The sequence below is a fragment of the Panthera onca genome, chromosome E1 (genome assembly GCF_046562875.1).
Source record: "Panthera onca isolate mPanOnc1 chromosome E1, mPanOnc1 haplotype 2, whole genome shotgun sequence".
Classification (NCBI taxonomy): domain Eukaryota; kingdom Metazoa; phylum Chordata; class Mammalia; order Carnivora; family Felidae; genus Panthera; species Panthera onca.
In genome coordinates this window covers 40,106,166-40,127,748 of record NC_138352.1, presented here as the reverse complement: position 1 = coordinate 40,127,748, position 21,583 = coordinate 40,106,166, and the positions used below count along the sequence as shown (strand labels likewise).

At 38.5% G+C, this 21,583-nt stretch overlaps 1 protein-coding gene across 1 annotated transcript in view; it reads right to left on the bottom strand.

Annotated features, from left to right (window-relative positions):
* AP2B1 (adaptor related protein complex 2 subunit beta 1) overlaps positions 1 to 21,583 on the bottom strand; it is a 130,343-nt gene that overhangs the window by 27,732 nt on the left and 81,028 nt on the right. Inside the window, exons 15-18 of the mRNA XM_078437458.2 lie at positions 20,024 to 20,065; positions 19,018 to 19,164; positions 16,386 to 16,531; positions 9,147 to 9,276 (exon numbers count right to left, since the gene is read on the bottom strand). Of these exons, the coding sequence (XP_078293584.1) occupies positions 9,147 to 9,276; positions 16,386 to 16,531; positions 19,018 to 19,164; positions 20,024 to 20,065 (465 nt within the window). The remainder of the gene's footprint in view (positions 1 to 9,146; positions 9,277 to 16,385; positions 16,532 to 19,017; positions 19,165 to 20,023; positions 20,066 to 21,583) is intronic.

Here is a 21,583-nt window from a genome sequence, read left to right as displayed (position 1 = left end):
CTACTTTTTACTCAGAATTCAAAGTCCCCTACTGCATAAAGATCACATTGTTAAATCTACTTTCTAATTATTTATCAAACCAAAGCCACAAAATTGATTCCATTTTTCATCATCAACTCCTAACTTACCATCGTGATATAAAGATGGCTGGGATTTTAATAGATGAAAACCCACAAATCATTTTTATTACCACTTTAGAACTACGTTATGAAATTCATTTTTTGCTGAAGATCTGCAGCATGGGCTTCAGCTACTTGAGTAATCTGATCTGAGAGACCCTTCTTTATGAGGAACTAGGTCACAAGCCTGGGTGTTTTCAGAACTGAATTCTGAATTTCAGGAACAACTGTGTCCTGCCACTGATGCCAGATTTATGATGCTTTGGACCACCTCTGCTTATCTGGGTACAGAATTCCTGGCTACTGCTTATGGGTGGTTATTCAAGCAGGGCAGTTGCTATTAATAAGTATATCCTAAAAGAGAGTCCCATAAGCCAGTTGTTGAGTGCTGATTATTTTAGAAAGACAAAAGATATTGCCTAGTAGAGTCTTGATTATCTTGATGAAAAGGATAAGGAGTATTCTCAGTAAGGATAACCTAGTAAAAAAGCAGTATCTAGTATGAAAGATAGTCTAATTTCTGAGATGAGACATGAAAAATGAATCAAATTTGAAGCAGCAAAGGGGCACCTGGGTGACTCAGTCAGTTAAGCATCCGACTTTGGCTCAGGTCATGATCTCACGGTTTGTGAGTTTGACACCCGTGTTGGGCTCTGTGCTGACAGCTCAGAGCCTGGAGCCTGCTTCGGATTCTGTGTCTTCCTCTCTCTCTGTTCCTCCCCCGCTCGCACTCTGTCTCTCTCTCTCAAAAATAAATAAAGATTAGAAAAAAAATTTGAAGCAGCAATCACAGAAAGTAATTTTCTCTTCTCTTTGGTAGTAAAATGTTTTCATCTTTCATAACCAAGACTCCATGACCTACATATTGTTAATGGAACATTTCAGGTTCCGTCCTGTCTACAGAGGTTATTTTCAGCATTGGATCTATCTGTCCGGCCTTGGAACCTCTTATAGTTCCCATAAAATCCACCACTTCAAGGACTCAACAGCTATTCAAGCAGCATGTAGTCCCATAAAAGCAATCAGCGTGCAGAGTCCTCAATTGTGGATCCTGGAAGACCAAAGAAGTTTTTTAACACTGAACTTGTTTGGCTTGCACGACAGTCAAGAAAAATCAGCAAATGCCAAGCTGGTTAGCTTCATTTGATGGAAGCTGCTGAAAAGGTCTTCCATTTGGAAGCATTTACCAGTTTTTTTGGTACAATAGCTACAGCTATGGGCTTTCTGAGTGTGAACTGACATATGTAAGCCATGAAATATCAGGGACAGGCACCATCTGCAACTGATTGTCTCACAGGCTGGAACTGCAATGTAGGAGTAGCAAGGGACAGAATTTTCTCAGGGCCATACACTGGCGCAAAAAAAAAAAAAACCAAAAAAAAAAAACCCTTTTGGCTGACAAAGATCTTAAAGATATGAATAAATAGGACTGTAAGATTGTGTTCTCTGGAGCTAGGCTCTTCAGCACATTCTCCCCTAATCACTCCAAGGGTAAAATGAGTAGAAGTTGTTTTAGAAGAGACATTCAAAGAAAAAAAACCAGAGACATTTTCCCTAATTAGTATTCATTCTGCTATCAAACAATGCTTATGTAGGGTTTAAAAGCAATAGGTTGATAACAAAAACCATATATAGGTTTGTAAACTCCAAGGCTCCTAATTGTAACTACTATAGAAAGAAGAATTTTTATAAAGGTGTTATCAGACTTTCAGGTAAAGACAACAGACTGAAAATTACAAATTTTCTTTCTCCTGGAAGAAATTCTGTCATAATTAAAGAAAAAAATTAAAGGTATAACTTATAAAGACTGGGGAGCAACAAAATCTCGGTAGTGTAAAATACATGCATTAGCAACACCACCACAGAATTCTCAAAGGCTCAGGACTGGCAACACCTCTAGAAATGTATGGAGGGGACTGTGGATAGACGGTGTTAAAAGAAACAGGCTTAAGGTGCTGTTGGGAGTCTGAGATCCCCACCACCATTCTAAGCTACCTTAGGCCCTCAACCCTTGCGAAAAACTAAAGATTAATTCTTTAATAGGGGTGATGAATTCAGCGAATTTATGCATAATGAATGCTGAGACTCTTCAGCCATCTTTCCTAATTTAGCTTCCAGAATGCTGGCAGAAAGCCTTTATATTCTAGACAAGAGAGTCAAGGTAATTTCGGGAAGAATTAAGCCAGCCCAAGAAAAAAGATGTGGAAGTACTGACATAGAGGATTCCAGCTGCCCTCAGTGATGAATAAACTGGTGGTCCAGCCCTGGATCTCCTGGTTTAGAAAGCCATACTCTGATCCTCCTGTGGCCTCCCTGCAACCAATGGATAGAAGAATTCTCAGGACCAAAGAGATATACGCAGATAGAACACACAGAATTTCCTGGCAGACAGACCCAACACTGTTTCCAGGGCCTGTTTGAGAACTTCTATCACTTTTGCTGAGGGTCAGTTAGCATACCCTTAGGCCCAAGGGATGGCCAAAGGGTAGAGATGGGATGAAGGAGGGTATGGTGTGAAACAGGCTTCTCCAGTTGTACTTCTGAGTGGACAAATGGGGAATTTTAGCCAAGAACCAAATGGAAATCCTAGAATTAAAAAGTATGTTATCTGAGAAGAAAATTATACTGCATGAAGTAATAGAAGATTGTAGCCTACAGAAGAAAGAGTCAATAGACTTGAAAACAGATCAATAGGAATTATTTAATCTGAAGAACAGAGAAAGATGATAAAAAGAACAGCCTCAATGATCTGAGGGACGATATTAAGTGGTCTAACATTTGTGTAGCTGGAGTGCCAGAGGGAGGAGACACACAATGGGGCAGGAAAACTTTGAAGAAATGATGGCAAATTTGGGAGAAACAATCAACTTACAGACCCAAGACAATCAATTAAAACCCCTAACCAGATAAATATAAGGAAAACACTTAGGTACGTAATGGTTAAACTGCTGAAAACCAAAGATAAAAAAAAAAGAGAGGGAACCCACAGATCAGCACTGACCAAGAAAACTTTCTGCAAAGATGGGAAAGTTCTGCTTTTGCAATGCCCAACCTAGTAACCACTAGCCACACGTGCATTTGAAATGTGGCTAATCCATCTGAGGAAATGAAAATTTTATTTCAATTTAAAAAGCCACATGTGGCTAGTGGCTACCTTACTGAACACTGTAGCTAAAGAGAGTTATGAGAGGAGGGCCTGGGTGGCTTGGGATGGACTGGGTGGTTAAGCATCCAACTTCGGCTCAAGTCATGATCTCGTGGCTTGTAAGTTTGAGCCCCGTGTCAGGCTCTGTGCTGACAGCTCAGAGCCTGGAGCCTGCTTCGGATTCTGTGTCTCCCTCACTCTCTGCCCCTCCCCTGTTTGCTCTCTCTCTCTCAAAATAAGTACACATTAAAGAGAGTTATGAGATATCAAGCCATCATAATATGTGCACTTTACTGATTCAAACAAACAGTAATGAGAAAAACAAAAAGGTTAAGGTGCTGAGATAATTAGAAACCTGAACACTGGGTATTTGATGTTAAGGAATTCTTGTTAATTTTTTAATGTGAACAAGTTACTGTGGTTATATTTTTTAAAAAGAGACTCTTTTTTTTAAAGTTATATACTGAAATATTTACAAATGAAATGCTATGTCGATATTTTCTCAAAATAATATGGAGTAGGGCTGGGGATAGGGGTATAGATGAAACAATATTAACAGTGGATTGATAATTACTGAATGACAGGTATGGCATACATATCATTACACTATTCCGTTTACTTTTGTAATGTTAACAATTTTCCATAAAAAGTTTTTAGAAAGTAAAGCAAAATGAGAAAGAGATGGAAAATAGGAGGGAAAAACAGGGATTTTCCCTGAAGGGTCAACATCTAAATGGCAAGCAAATAATGGGAGATCTATAAAAGTTAAAAAACAAACAAACAAACAAACAAAAAACCACCCAGAATTTGGGCCTCAAGTTTCCACTTCGAAAAAGCCCAATGAGTACCTGGTACAATGGGTGAAAAGGGACTCATACCTCTTCAGGCACATCACTGTTAACTTTCAGAACATGACCGATAAAGAATAATACAAGTTGTCAATAAGAAACAACAGCGCAGAATTAGAATGGCATCACACTAGGAGGAAAGTGATTTGTAACCTAGAATGTTATACAGTAATTGTCAAAAAGTATAAAGACACCGTAAAACACGTGAAACTTTAAAACCTTTATTCTCCATGTACCATTCTCGGAAGATACTGGAGGATGTTTTCCATCAAAATGAGGGAGTAAACAAAGAAAAGAAAAATACAGTAAGGAGACCCAACATAGAAGAGAGGTGAAGGCAATGAACCGTGGAATAGTGATGAAGGTAGTTCCCAGGATCACAGTCATGTTTCACACATAAAAGAAAACCAGTCCAGAATGGAGCAAGTCAGAAAACTCCAGAGGGGACCCTCAATAAAGTGAAAAGTGATAAACTGTGTTTGAAGGCTCTGACTTCATTGGAAGTTGGGACTGAATTATAGTTAAAAACACAAAAAACTGGGGCACCTGGTTGGCTCAGTCAGTTGAGTATCTGACTCCTGATTTTGGCTCAGGTCATGATCTCAAGGTTTGTGGGATCAAGCCCCACGCTGGGATCTGCTTTGCACAGAGCCTACTTGGGATTCTCTCTCTCCCCCTCTCTCTCTGCCCCTCCCCTGCTCATGCACAGGCTCTCTCAAAATACATAAACTTAAAAATTAAGCAAACAAGAAGAGACAGGTATTAACATGTAAGCATGCAACTAACTACTTATAAAAAGTTTTATGGAGAAAAAAATAATTATCCTTTATAGCTCTGCTCTGAAGTACAGCAATAATAATGTAAACACTGGGCTCTGATTAAAGCAAATTCTGAGCTAGCAGAATAGGAGGGAAAATAGAAGGAGAGGAAATTGGCATGAAGATAATGTCAGTGAGTGGGGAAAGATGTACAGGAACACCTAAAACGGAAAAATTCAGAAGTCACAATAGAAGCATGTTATTCAGACATACAGAAGTAAATGCAAAAGGTATCAACTGAAAGAGGCGAGAGGGATGGACTCTGTGGAAAGAGAAATTGGGGGTCATGTCGGGGCGAGAAGGCTGGAGACTGGGTTTTTCTTAATTAACTATAGAACCAGTTGACTCTTTAAACTGTTTTTATAACCCTGACAAAATTAAAACTTGAAAGAATGGTGCTACCAATGATCCCATAAGAGTTTATAGCCCAGTGGGAAGGGAAGCCAAGCAGCTGTGAGAACTCTGCAGCATCTGTGCAAAGACCAGAATGAATACATGTGACGCTGTAAGTCTATTGTCTTTTTGCAGACACTGACTTGAAGCAGTAGCCTGCCAGGTGTCAAGTTTGAAGAAGTATATTGGGAAAATGTTTCTAAGCAACTAACACAGATGAAATGAAGGTCAAGGATGTCAGAGAAGACTCATTTAGAAATAATTCATTTAGACATTTGCTAGTGTTTTGGTTTCATTTAAATAGAGGGAATCAAATCTCTCTTTTTTTTTTTTTTAATTTTTTTTATATATTTATTTATTTTTGAGAGAGTGAGACAAAGTGAGAGTGGGGGAGGGGCAGAGAGAGAGGGAGACACAGGACTGGAAACAGGCTCCAGGCTCTGAGCTGTCAGCACAGAGCCCGATGCGGGGCTTGAACTCACAGACCGTGAGATCATGACCAGAGCCGAAGTCGGACGCCCAACCGACTGAGCCACCCACGCGCCCCAAGTCTCTTTTTCAAAGAATATAATTGTATGATATAAATAAACTCAAAAGAATCCCAGCAGAGGCAAGCTAAACTTTACTTTGTGTAATACTTATAAGTTGGATTCATGAAGGTTTTAACAACATCAGTGCAGTAGGAGACATTTTCTAGGCTCACACCTCTACTAGGTATTTAATTCTTGTCTCTAAGGTATAATCTATTTTATATTTTAGGAGGGAACAGTAACAGTGTCTTTTCAACCTTTCAATAGTGTTTCAGACAGGCTGTAAGTAAGTAGTCTGATGAGCATTACAATGAAAAGTTTTTGTACTAAGTGCTACATTAAGTTCTGGCAGCTGGGTTTATTTGTCCTATATATTGATATCAAATCAGCCAAAATAGTTAAACCCACACTGCATTCAAAATTTCGTTTCCTCCAACCCCAAACGTTTTTTCTTTCTGATTTTATAGTCTAAAGTGTAGAAAAGTACTAATTTTCCTACATGAGTTCTTGAATTTAAACACTTATGCAAATATAATGTTTAAATGTCAATCAATTTTTATCTGGCTTTATCCTAGATCTTCATGATCTAAATTTGTTGGAGTTAATACTGGATTCTTTTTGTTTATACTGGGACAAGGGCAGAATGGAAGCTGAAATCTACAGAAACCCACCCACCTTAAAACTAGCCATAACTTTCAACTCCCACCAGCAGACATTAAATAGAGCTGCTCATAGGGAAAAAAGTTTTTCTCTTTTAAGTTTTTACTTATCTTCTCCACTGGGAAATGCCAATTAATGAGAAAACAGCGATAATTATGACATCCATGAAGGAAGACAACCATGGAGAAAACTCCAACAATAAGTACTTGACTACAGATGTAATTTTTCTTTTCTCCTAGAGAAAGCTGAGATGCTTTGTTATACTCTACTTAGACGGAAACTTTTTAAATATTTGCTTCTTATAACTTCAGGTTTGCAAAAACAAATACTTATAAGTCCTAATCAACACTTTTGAGGGAGGGATTTGGACTAAGAATCAACTGCTCTTATGAGGGTTCGTTATTCCAGATGTTCATTTCACTGAATGAAAAATGGAAATACAAATAGGAAAGTAAACTGACATTCATTTCTTTATTGTTTCCTTTTTGTTCTAAGAGCAGAAAATTTGCCCTGGTTTCTGTGACCCAAATTCCCTATCCTACTCCTAAAGTAAAGCATTCTTGCCGACTGTCCTCAAATATTATGCTGGAGGCTCTATGGGCCAACAGGAGGTTAGGTTTCAATGGAAAGGGAGCAGATGGAGATTTGGGTTAGTTCCTTACTTCAGGATTCTGTGCTGGAAAAGCCCCTTAACACACTGCTCTCGTCATAGTAACAGCCAGCTCCATCTGCACAGTAAGTCTTGTTTTGTTCTTCTAGTCTGAGCCAAGTTCTATCATGACTCACTCCTCTTTGCTCTGAATCATTATACCCTTTGCTGAGAAAGAGGCATCAACTAACTGTGGCACTGAGGTAGTGAACCTGCGAACAGGCTTGGTGCGCTGGTATTTAAATTACAGAAGAACATGGGTTTTAACTCCAAGTAATTCTGCTGCTGGTGTCTCAGTAGTAGGTCTCACACTGGTGTTTCCAGAAACACTGAGCAATGCTATCTCACCTGTCCTGACTGGGAAGTGGAAGGTTGATATTTTTCTTTCATCATTTCCAACATATTTTATATTTTTAGTCTCATCCAGACTATTCATTTCAAGTTCTTGGTGGAAGAGGAATACTTGTCCTCTGCTTTGTTGTGACTTCTGTCTCTCACAGTACACCTTTCCCTCTTTTTATGGTTCAATTTGTGAACTCATTGTCAATAGACAGTTTCTTTTCAGGTGGGAGTCCTGATGGCCCTGAAGTTTAGAGCTCTTGCAAAATGATTGCTTTGTATTTGCTTGTTCCAGGTACCCTGGGTTTCACCAGTCCTGGGCCAATGTTACATTCATTTATTGGTTTGGAGAACACTTCACCAAATAGCTTTTATATTTGGACTACACGCCCGTATATTACGCCATGTATAGCAAAATACTGGGCCATGGATTTGTCATAAGAGGGCACCCAGAACGCTGGTCAGAGAGATACTTTTCCATCACCTGCCTTAGTGGAAACACTTTTCCCAGTCCCCTTTCACTGAGGGAGTTCCCCTTCCAGGGTATCAGCTCTGTGCAGAGATCAGCTAGAGTTCCCCATCTCTGGTGGGCCCAAGACTGTCTCTCTTGTCCTTGTGGGCATTTACAAATCCCCAACACCTAGGGCTTATATCTGTATTAATAACCCTTCAACACTGCCACACTTTAGCTTACAAGCTTACTACTGTGCCTTCATGTTTCTTGAACTCCAGAAGGCTTATATTTCAAAGAGAAATTCAAAACAGATGAAAACTGAATGAAACTCTCAGCTAGTACTTAAGCATTCTAAAAAATTCAATATTTTCAAGATTGAGAGGCTCTTGTAGACCTGATAAAGTTCTGAGCTTCTGTAAGATGCTACTTAGCATAGTTATGTGCTAATGGGGGGGGGGGGGGTGTCTTTAAATCCAGGTAACTATATTTTGGTTGTGTGCTCAAAGATAACCTCTATATAAATCTCTACTGAAATTTTTTCTCATATAAATGACAAATTCACTACAAAAGTCTTAAGAAAAAAAGTTTGTAAATAAGATCTTAAAAAGTTTCTAAATGTTTGTTGAGCAAAATAATGAATAACTTCCTATGTCAATGTAGGACTTTTTAAAAATCTGTTTTTATGTTTAAACTCCAGGGGCACCTGGGTGGCTCAGTCGGTTGGGTGGCCGACTTCGGCTCAGGTAATGATCTCGCGGTCCGTGAGTTCGAGCCCCGCATCGGGCTCTGTGCTGACAGCTCGGAGCCTAGAGCCTGTTTCAGATTCTGTGTCTCCCTCTCTCTGACCCTCCCCCATTCATGCTCTGTCTCTCTCTGTCTCAAAAATAAATAAACGTTAAAAAAAAAAATTAAAAAAAAAATAAAACAAAATAAACTCTATGCCCAATGTGGAGCTTGAACTCATGACCCCAAGATCAAGAGTTGCATGTTCTACTGACTGAGTCAGCCAGGCACTGCTCTGACGTGTTTTTCTTTTAAATAAAAAATAAAACTCTTCTCCATAGTTGTTTCAAACCTGAACATTCCATGACCAAACCTAATATAAGGAAGAGAGAGGAGTTGTGTTATATATAAATGAAATAAAATTGGGAAGATAATCAAGTTCATCCCTGAGTGAAGTAAAACTCTAACCTGGAGGTTATTCAGAGGCTCCATTTTCATGACTGGGCCCAAGGTGTTGAGAGGCAGGGAGACATCAATGCTCTGGTTTGGCATCAGTGGTGTATGGATGGCCAGAGGAGTGCTGGGGATGACACCAAAGCTAGGAAAGAGAATGAAGAAATCCCAGAGGTTAACCAGGAGGCAGGATTTAGGCACATCTTTGGGTTCCAGTGGCTGTTTACTCCATATCAAGAAAACATATTTTTAATTTTTAAGTTTATTTATTTATTTATTTATTTTGAGAGAGAGAGAGACAGCAGGGGAGGGGCAGAGAGAATCCCAAGCAGGCTCCATGCTGTCAGCACAGAGCCTGATGTGGGGCTCAATCTCATGAATTATGAGGTCATGACCTGAGACAAAACCAAGAGTCAGACACTTAACCAACTGAGCCACCCAGATGCCTTGAAAACATAATTAAAAAAAAAAAAAAAAAATTAAATGGAAGGAATAGCAGGAACCAAGGTGCTCAATTCTAATTTCCTATAACACTGATTACAATATAACCCTTGTTTCCCATGAAATGGATTTGAGGAAGGAGAAAACATAAGTACAGAATTACTTTGTTAGTTTCTTATGTTTTCACACAACTAGAGGGACAGATTTAATAAGTCTCTGTTTCTCTTTTTTTTTTTTAAATATCTTTTCTTAGATAATTCTTAGGGGGAAGAACACTTAAGATTATATAAAATAAATACAGAGCTTACATAGTTAACATCTTTCAAGAGTCACAGGATGGCAGAAGAAACACTCTCTTTTTCCTAAACTATGCTTTAGAATATCAAAATGTAATAATAAAGTGATCCTGAGAATACACATCACTCATTTTGGTGTAACATTTGTAGATCAAAAAGCCATTCTGCTCTTATGATCTTGCTCTCATGGTCAGCAAACTCTGTCAAGAAAGCAGTATCAGGATAGAAACATGCCATCAACCTAATCTTCTAAATGCTCTTCTTAGAAATGATATAGAAGAAACAAAGGAGGAAAAAATTCCTTACTAATCTACAGCTTCATCTTCTGCAAAATTATAAACTAGAGAAAACCTACAAATTCCCAATTATATTAAAGTGTGGCCAAAGCACACAAGATGAGCAGAACCAGTGAGAGAGAGAAAGGTGCAGTGCAAACGCACAACGAGTTTAGAGGCAACTAGTGGTAGGTAGCAGGCCTCACATACTGATGGGAAATACCCATTCTCAGAAGAGGACCCCCCCCCCCGCCCCCCCCCCCCCCCCCGCCACTCTGGTGCCAAGTGCTGTGAGTAGGCCAAAGATCAAACAGGAAACAACACAGAGGTGAGATGAAGAAAGAAGGTGGAAAATCCCCAGTGGGGCCTGGAGGTGATAGAGCTCAAAAAAGCAACACCTTCAGGGGTACTTGGGTGGCTCAGCTGGTTGAGCTTCCTACTTTGGCTCAGGTCATGATCTCCAGGTTCGTGAGTTGGAGTCCCCCACTGGCCTTGCTGCTGTCAGGGCTGAGCCTGCTTCAGATCCTCTGTCCCTTTCTCTCTCCCCCTTCCCTGCTCATGCTCTCTTCCTCAAAAATGAATAAACATTAAAAAAAAAAAAAAAAAAAAGCACTACCTTCTAAAGGGGAAACAGATACCTTAGAAGACAGAGGTAGAGACCAATAAGGAAATCTGTAGAGCTCAGGATTGAAATAAAAAGTATACTTTAATAAAGTCAGGTTCTGAGAGGTAAAGGAGTTGTAGCCACACGGCAGTAAAGAGGGAGAGTCTCTGAGCAGCAAAGCCTAAAAAATGACCCTGGCTTATCTTCCTCATCTACAGGAGTCTCCTGCTAAGCTAGTCTTACAAGTTCCAACTCATTAAAAAAGGAGTATCAAAATGGTGTAAGCACAGCACACATTCAAAGACACTATTACATAAAAGTGGAAAAACAGCAGTACAAACTTCCTTATTGACAAACAAAACATACTTGAAAATGATTTGCCGTAAAAACAATGGAAATTATGAAACATTTATACAGGAAGTTAAGGGGAAAACAGACTTAATAAAGCAACTGCAGCTACCAAAGGAGGACACAACAGTGAAGGAAGCACCTGGGGAAGAGATGGCCAGACAGCAGGAGAAGGTAAAGGAGAGTCAATAAAACTCAGAAAAGAATAAAAAAAAGTGTAACAAAGTTGCAAGATATGACTTCAATATACAAAAATCAATTCTACTTCTATATACCAGTAAGAAACAAATATTAAGATGAAAAGAATGCTATTTACGACATCAAAACCATGAAATACTTAAATCTGACAACAGATGTGCAAGAGGTATACATGAGAAATTATAAACAGTGCAGACAGACATTAAAGACGATCTAAGTAAATACATAAAGCAAGCTGATGGATTAGAACTCAATACTGTTTGAAGTCAATTCTCTGCCAAATTGATCTGCATATTTACTGCACTCTCAATCAAAATCCCAGCAGGCAAAGGACCTAGAATAGCCAAAACAGTTTTGAAAAAGAACAGACAGTTTATAGTATCTGATTTCAAGGGTTATTATGGAAAACAAAGTTTACTTTGACTCTTACTTTTACACCATTAAAAATTATCTCAAAATGGATAACAGAAGTTAATGTAGAAGCTAAATCTAGAACATTTCTATGAAAAAAAAAAACACAGAAAGAAACCACCTTTGTAACCATGGATCAGACAAAGATTTCTTAAAAACACAAAAAGTATAAGCAATAAAAAACTTTTGCTTTTTGAAAGACAGTTAAGAAAATAAAGCCACAAAAAGTATATGCAAGACATATATCTGATAAAGGACTTGTATCTAGAATATACAAAGACTTATACTACTTGATAATAAAACAACTAAAAAAGAAAGATCTGAGCAGATATTTCACTAAAGAAGATAAGAATGGTCAATACGCTGATGAAAAAAACTGCTCAATATCATTAGTCATTAGGGGAATGCAAAAAAAAAAAAAAAATTTTTTTTTTAAAGTAGGCTTCATGCCCAGCACAGAGCCCAACGTGGGGCTTGAACTCACGACCCTGAGATCAAGACCTGAACTGACAAGGGAATTAAAAGCAAAAGTGAATTACTGGGACCTTATGAAGATAAAAAGCTTCTGCACAGCAAAGGAAACAACCAACAAAACTAAAAGGCAACCAACGGAATGGGAAAAGATATTTGCAAATGACACATCGGACAAAGGGCTGGTATCCAAAATCTATAAAGAGCTCATCAAACTCCACACCCGAAAAACAAATAACCCAGTGAAGAAATGGGCAGAAAACATGAATAGACACTTCTCTAAAGAAGACATCCGGATGGCCAACAGGCACATGAAAAGATGTTCAACGTCGCTCCTTATCAGGGAAATACAAATCAAAACCACACTCAGATACCACCTCACGCCAGTCAGAGTGGCCAAAATGAAGAAATCAGGAGACTATAGATGCTGGAGAGGATGTGGAGAAACAGGAACCCTCTTGCACTGTTGGTGGGAATGCAAATTGGTGCAGCCGCTCTGGAAAGCAGTGTGGAGGTTCCTCAGAAAATTAAAAATAGACCTACCCTATGACCCAGCAATAGCACTGCTAGGAATTTATCCAAGGGATACAGGAGTACTGATGCATAGGGGCACCTGTACCCCAATGTTTATAGCAGCACTCTCAACAATAGCCAAATTATGGAAAGAGCCTAAATGTCCATCAACTGATGAATGGATAAAGAAATTGTGGTTTATATACACAATGGAATACTACGTGGCAATGAGAAAAAATGAAATATGGCCTTTTGTAGCAACATGGATGGAACTGGAGAGTGTGATGCTAAGTGAAATAAGCCATACAGAGAAAGACAGATACCATATGGTTTCACTCTTATGTGGATCCTGAGAAACATAACAGAAACCCATGGGGGAGGGGAAGGAAAAAAAAAAAAAAGAGGTTAGAGTGGGAGAGAGCCAAAGCATAAGAGACTGTTAAAAACTGAGAACAAACTGAGGGTTGATGGGGGGTGGGAGGGAGGGCAGGGTGGGTGATGGGTATTGAGGAGGGCAGCTTTTGGGATGAGCACTGGGTGTTGTATGGAAACCAATTTGACAGTAAATTTCATATATTAATAATAAAAAAAAAAAAAAAAAAGAAACTTTCAAAAAAAAAAAAAAAAGACCTGAACTGAGATCAAGAGTCAGACACTCAATCGATGGGGCCAGGGGAATGAAAATTAAAATGAGAAATAAATTACATGCAAGTTACTATAAATCCGTAAGAATGGCTAAAATTGGTAAGGATATAGAATAGCTAAAATTCTCACACTTACCATATGACCCTGCAATACCACCGCTAGGTAATTCCCCAGGAAAACTGAAAACATATATCCACCAAAGTCTTGTATATGAAATAGTCAAAGCAACCTTAATCATAAAATATAAAACTGGAAACAACCCTAAATTCCACCAACTGGTAAAAGGTAAACAAATTGTGGTACACTCCTCAATGGATACCACTCAGCAATAAAATGGACAGACTACTGATACATCACAAAGCATTATGCTAAGCAAAAGAAAAGATGGAGACGACTTCATCACTTATAAAAAATTACAGAAAAAAAATACAATTACAGTGCTAGGGAGAGTTACAGAGAACAAGAGACACCATGGTAAACACAGTAAGAGACATAGAGAATAAAATCACCGCCATCCATGTAGCAATCTTGCCAGAAGATCAAGTCTAAATCTGATCAAGCCTATATATCTGCCTCCAATTTACAGATGTATCAGCAAAACCTAGATTGTGGAAAACTCCACAAATAAAAATATGTAATTTCTTCTACAAATAGATTCAAGAAAAAAAGAGAGAAGAGAAACCTATAGGTCTGGAGAGACAAGACACAATCAACCAATTGGCATGTATGGGGACCTTATTAGGAACCCTGTTCAGACAAAGCAAACTGTGCAAGAACATTACACCACCATAAAAACCCACTGATTGAATGTTTAATAATATTAAAGAATTCAATGATATAAAGAAAATTTTGGTACGATAATAGCGTTCGGGTTATGAATAAAAAAAAGTCATGAAATATATATATATATATATATATATATATATATATTTATACAGAAGAAAAAATTAGGAAAAAAGCATTTATAAAAGATAGACAAAAAAGAGTTAATAAAAACATAGTTCTCCAAAAAGGAAAATCTAAACAATGGAACAGTATAAAAATTTAAACATATAACCCTAAAAATTTTCTTGAAGTAAAGGACTTGGATGTACACATGGAATAGGCACACCTTATTCCAGGAAAAACTGACAAAGATTGGTTAATATTGGGAATATCCTAATAAAATTATTGGACCTCAAAATTTTGGGCAGCCAGGCAAAATGATGTCATCACTTACACACTAACATGGGGAAAAATGAGGCTGGCCATAGACTTTTCCACAGGAATATTCAATGATTTGGGTCAAGGACTTTCAAGGATAAAGGTCATAGTTTTAACCACAAAAGACTGTCTAATTCAAAGGACTGCTGTTTACATGAGCCCCCTTTGAGGAACATACCTCAAGAAAGGACATGTCTTCAAGAAAGGACAACTTAAATAAAAGGACTGGCAGTAAGCACAAATCCAAGCCAAAACAAAGATGGGGATAAAGGTTAAAACAAAAAAAAAAAAAAGGGGGGGGGGAGAGGGGTAAGTGTGTAGAAAAAAGAAAAATAAACTCTTGGCCTCATCTCTCATCTGTCATAAATGGACTTCAAAGATGACAAATCAAGTAGTAGAATTTTAAGTATACTTCAGGTACAAAAGTAAATCCAAAGAGAGATAGTACTATTGACATTAGGCAATGTGGGGGGCAGAATAGATATAAGTTACAGTAGGAAATCAAGAGACTATCTTCACAGAAAACAGGGACTAACGGAATTTTATTAAAAAAAAAGAAGCAGAACCATCAACAAAGATATAAGGTTTTCTCAATATCAGACTTAAAAAAAAAGCAAACACAAATAGATATGAGTATGAAGATAGGCTATGCAGACTGCCATTATTACAACAGATCTGTCCATCAGCCTTGGCTTTTAACCTGGCCAGCTCCCTGAAAATAGCTGGAAACAGAACTAACCTGAGAAAGGTTTTTCTCTAGACACTTAAGTGATTTCTAATGTGCCAACTTTCAAATCTAGGGTATAGAAGTTATTTCCAAATGCTTAGAAGTAAATAAGACAGTCGCCGATGCAAGCTGCCATCAACAAATTTTATTAAATCTGCTTTATGGGGTCCAATTACTACTTTGTTAGAAACAAGTTTGAATATCTTGTATTTATGAATCTGCCATCAAAGTCTAGCAGGCAGTTTCCTGAACCACAATATTTAATAATGAACAGTGATGTTTCAGAACTACAGGACATCAATATTTTACATTTTCATGTTCTCTTCCTTATTAAGGCAAAGCAGATTGTCAGCCTATATATTCAGCTAACAGGTCTATTATCTTTCAAATATCTTACATAAATCAAAGTATGTTCATTTTTCCCACCAAAATGTGGGATTTGGACAGACATTTGTTTTGTTCACTACTTTAGCACCAGCACCTAGGAATGTCTGGCACATAGATGCTTAACAATTATTTGTTGAATGAATAAATGGATTTCAATTAGAATTTTTTTTTTTTTTTTTTTGGTAAATGGTTTATTAAAAACATTCTAGTCCTAGAATCCTTTAAGAAGACAGTAAGTTCTGATTTCCTTATTCCATATGAATAAATTTCTCAAGAAAATTCCTCAGGGCTTCCAGAGTTGAAGCTGACAAGTGAACAGACACACAAGAGCCAGCACTCACTCTACACTCAACATTTGCCTACATGAGAGTTGGTTTTTTTTTTAATGTTTATTTATTTTTGAGAGAGAGAGACAGAGAGAGAGACAGAGAGAGAGAGACAGAGACAGAGACAGAGACAGACACACAGTACGAGCAGGCAAGGGGCAAAAAGAGCGAGATATAGAATCCAAAGCAGGCTCCAGGCTCCAAGCTGTCAGCACAAAGCCTGATGTGGGGCTTGAACCCATGAACCATGAGATCATGACCTGAGCTGGCAGTCAGCTGCTTAACCAACTGAGCCACCCAGGCGCCCTTCTGACATGCATATCTAACGTATTGTTAAATGGAACATTCTCTTGTTGGACATAAGGCAAAATGCTGTTTAGTGATTGAGCCAAGGACTCAGACTTCTTACCTATTCTTGTTAAACTGGATTGCAAAATCTGTCATATGCTGCAGAGCTTTGTTGGTGAAGTTCATTTCCATATAGATGTGTCCTTGGCGGTGAGTAAATGTTCCAGAAATCTCCAACCCTTTAGCTTTTACTGCAGGCAGCCAGACCTAAAAGACAGTATAAAGCTCAATGGAACCACACAAGATTTATCTTCATGCTCTTTGTTTTGAATATATAAAGATTAAATTAAGATTTCACTTCTTTAGGAAATTATGGTGATTTTTATACCATAAATATCAAGTTAGATCCAAAAGGCTCCGGATAATGTCATATTTTCTGAATTTTGAGATCATCCTCAATTAAAGAACCAAACCAAACACACACACACACACACACACACACACACACACACACACACACACACAGTATATGAGTAACCCTGGCTACTTCTCCATTTCTGTTCAACTTGGTCATTTTACTGCTTGAGTACTGCTACCAACTCTATAGACAAGGAAAAGAAAAACTCCAATGAGTATAATGTGTTTGGTTTTTTTTATTGGCACTTTTGGTAACAGGCTTAAAAGTGAAGAAACTGAATCTACTAATGAAAATAGTATGTCTGTATCTTTGAAGACTTTTCTTTTAATCATCACCAAAACTATTATCAGTAATCTTAAGGACAAAGACCATGTCTTACGTAGATTTTTAACTCTTGCTATAGCTTCTGGTAAATAGTACTTAGATGTTGTTTAAATAATTTGAATGTCTATCCTTTCTATATAATTCATCCATAACCCACCCCTGGCCCCAGAAACCCCTGCACTGTAAGAGTTAATTAAGAAAAAAAAAAAAAAAAAAAAAATCAGAAAATTCATGAATTGTTCTGACCACCAAAGACTAAATACCAAAGCATCAGTGGGTAGTGAATAAACTTGGGAACATATTCAGCCACACTAAAGAAATAAAGGAGAAGAAGAAAATAAAACAAAACAACCATAAGATATTTTTCATCTATCAGAGGGTCAAAATCCTAAAAGTCAATAACGCTTAATGGAGAATATAAGCAACCTGGCACTTTGCATTGTGCTGCTGGGAATGTAATTTGAAGTCTCCTTTTAGAAGGTAAGTTGAGAATACTTATTTTATTTTTTAATGTTTATTTATTTTTTGAGAGAGAGGGAGAGAGTGCAAGTGGGGTGGGGCAGAGAGAGAGAGAGAGGGCGAGAGAGAATCCTAAGCAAGCTCCACTGTCAAAACAGAGCTGGACAGGGCTCACCCCCACAAACCGTGAGATCACGACCTAAGCTGAAATCAAGAGTCAGATGCTCAACTGACTGAGCCAACCAGGCGCCCCAGAGAATGTCTATTTTAATATTTATATATATACCACACTATACATACACAAAGATGTTTGCTGCAGTGCTATAATGACAAAGAAAGAGGGAGGAGTGTGGTAGGACTAAGGGAATAACCTGTATGTCCATCAACAGGGGAATGATTAAGTAAGTTGTGGTACATCAATACAGTGGATACAGACATTCAAAAGAATACAGCAGAGAAAAAACAAGATGGAAAACAGTATATTCCATTGACATTAGTAGTTAAAGGACACAGACATAGGTATATGTTCTTATAGAACACACAAAAGTTAATAGGGGCTATTTATGAGAAAGTGGGGGCAGAAAGACTTAATTTTCCATCTGTTATTTCCGCATTATTTACATTTGTCATTTGTATGTATTACTTTAATGTTAGTAAAAAAAATGCATTAGATAATCTTTTAATCAACAATGAAAAGTCTATGGGATAATATCCAACACAGAAACCTCACAACAAAGCTACTGTATTGTGCCAAAACATTACGGTTCAGTTTTAAATCCTATTTTTGGCTTCTCTCTTCAGCTGCTGCGTAGATCAAGTTATGACCCCTGGAATGGACAACTGGTCTATATTTCTGTAGCAGGGATCCTCCACGAGTCAGGTGAGCAGGTAGAGAATTTAGGAAACAGACAGGCAGGTTGTCCCTCAGAAAGGCAATTACAAGAGACTGAGCCTAGCTGGATGGTACTTCACCAAAGGGTGAAGTAAGCTTCACTTACAGTGAGTTTCCCCTTTTGAATTTCAGTCTGAGCATGACATTAAGCAAGGCTGAGACTAGAAAAGCACCAATGACAGAAACCCAAATCAGCACTCTAAAAAGGTACACTAAAACCCAGGAAGGCTGCATGTGAGCAACAGTGTAGTAGAATCCATCTGTAATACCAACTGAAACAGGGAATGGAAAGGATGACAAGTAAAAACATTACCCCTCTAGTGTATATGTACCCCTCTAGTGTATTCTACCCTCCCTGACCCTGCTGTTGCATTGTTAACTGGATTTATACTAGACTGACATCAGCGTTGACAAACCAGACAACATTTCTACACAAGAACAAAACACAAATATTTAATACTTCTAATTTTAAGTCTAATTATAAAAATGGTTAATGAGGATGCTACAGTGCTTCTTATTGCCAAATTTTAGACCACTTTTTATCTTCCTCTTAAATCCTCTAGGACAAGGGCCCAAACTTCGGATTTATTATCAGTGGAAGTAACAAAAAATGCCAAGTTATTCAGGTCTTGTTCATTACGAAAGTATTCCTTTACTTACAGCCTTAGGAGCCACATATCCACCAGGTGCCATGCCTATCCCTGTGGAGAGTTCAAACAGGTCATTCAAACCACTGCTGACCACAGCAGGAGTAGGTGAAGGAGCGAAGGTTGCAGGCACTGATGATGGGATGAACGACTGTCCCACCTGCAGGGAAAAAGGGAAGGGGCAGGGGGGACCAGGAAGAACACATTAATAGCCCTTAACCTGTTGCTCTATATTTTAGTAGTATTGATAAAACAACAAGAATACATCATAATTATAATATTCTTAGGAGCTGAATTAGTATATTCTTTATCCTTTTAATCATCACAGTTATTTTTTCATCACTGATGATATACAAACACTCTTTAGAAGTTCTATCAAGAGAGACTAAAACAGTAGGATCAGGAACAGAGTGATCCAAGATCTTTTCTGTTTGTTTCCAATTTTAGCTTCCATGATTCTGTGCAAAAGGCCTACAGGCACCCTAACAAAGGGGGAGGCTGTTTCTATAGAAAGAAGAAGCATCCAACTTAGAAAGCAGTTCTAGTTCCACTTGGGTGCAGACAAGTCTTACTTTCCCATTTAGGCATAAATATCTGGTAGGAAACTCTCCTGGGGGGAGATGGATATTCATACCCCCAAACTCAGTCACTTACGAGGAGAGTCTCCCTCTGAGTCCAGCTGACTCTCTCAAGTTCTTTCTAGATGACGCTAAAGAGTAAGAACATTCTCTAGTCAAGATGGCAGGTTCCATTTCCTTTAGCTCTTTAATGTCAGGAAGACAAAGACCTCTGTAGACACCAGAGCGCCAATCCCTAAAGATGTCCCTACACCACATGTGGTGTACACCTCCGAAGATTCCAAGTAACCCTACGCCACTTTCTACTCTTCATATGCTTCTACAGAGGTTCTGGTGTACAATGCTAGATAGCAGCGGTGGCTGGCCTGAGAATGTGTGCATAGGAAAGGCATCAAACAGGGGGCAGCGCATCCCATGGTGAAAAAAACGGATGGCACTTACTGCCGGACTTCCTCCAATGCCCCCGCCAAGGTCACTGCCAAGCTGAAAGAGAGAAGGAGAGAGAGGAGAGAGAGGTAGAGTTCATTTAGCTAAGTACTAGATGCCCATTTAGAATCTGTAAATAGCTCTACCAAGTTGCTAGGAATACATGCTATTCAACTTGACTCCCAAAGCCTAAAGAAATTCTAGATTGCAAAGAAAATATGTCCTAGGGGAACCGAGTAGTGGCATTGACGGTGTGTGGGAGTTCTGAGAAAACTTGGAAAGAAGATGGAGCTGGGACATCTCAGGGATGTTTCAGATCCAATCTTCCCACTGGGGTACATAGGCACAAACCGAAACAGGACTTAAAGAATTTACATATTCCAAGAAGCTCTATCTCCAAGGAGTAATGTTTTGAATGTGTTTTATTTTTTCCTTAAAAGGAAATTTAAGGGAGAAAAAAAAAGAAAAGCAAAGAAAAACTAAAATGTGCTTTGATCTACAAAACCTGCTGTTCCACTGAGAAAGTGGGAACCAAACCAGTATTGAGCAATTTCAAGCTTCAAAAATTACAGGTGGAACAAGAGTGATTTTTAGAGTTTAGAACTTTCCTAAGAAAGAAAACAGCTGGGAGAGGAAGATATCCTATCTGGGGAGGAAGTAGGAAGGCATGCAGTGCTTCAAATCTCTTTCACAGTTGACACTACTAAGGAGAAATGCTGTGATTTATTTGGAGATCATTTAAAAGGATGCTAACTATTGGAGAATTAGATGGACTTAATTAGCTAGGTGACAGGAAAATAATTCCACATGGTCTTAATCTGGCCTTTTCTCCCCTCAGGGCTCTGATATAATTCACCCTGAAGTCAGTCTTCCACGACAAAAGCATTAAAGAAGAACAGAAGCTGAAAATAGCTGACATGAAGAAACACACACGCACACGCATGCACACACACGCACAAGCACACACACCAGCGCTGTTTAAAAAGCAAGCACCACCTTTTTTGGCTACGGTTCCACATTTGCCTCTTCCCTAGTTCTCATTGTACATTTGAAGTTCTTCTCTGAATCACCAAATGCCTTGTCTACTCTACAAAACACTGTTTCCTTTATTATCTGTCATTTAGTGGTAGAAACTTGGAAATCTTTGTGTGTGGTTATGTTAAAAAACAAAACTGTACTGGTTTTCAGGATTTGAGAAAGAGTATTTATCTTCGCAGTGAAAAAATACATGAAACAGTGTTGCCAAAATCTAAAAAATACTCTACATTGAAAAACATGGAGACATATGACAAAATTCTGTTTCTACCGTGACAGAAAAGGCAGGTGCTTCAGAACTAGCATTACTAAGCATCCTCTGCACTAAGTTACAGAGCACTCCAAACCTCAAAGAGCCATTTCTAGAACGTGGTTCCTGAAAATTACTTAATGGTTGAATACAAGCCAAACATCAACATGTGTAAATAAATAAAAAGGTCGGGGCGCCTGGGTGGCGCAGTCGGTTAAGCGTCCGACTTCAGCCAGGTCACGATCTCGCGGATCTCGCGGTCTGTGAGTTCGAGCCCCGCGTCAGGCTCT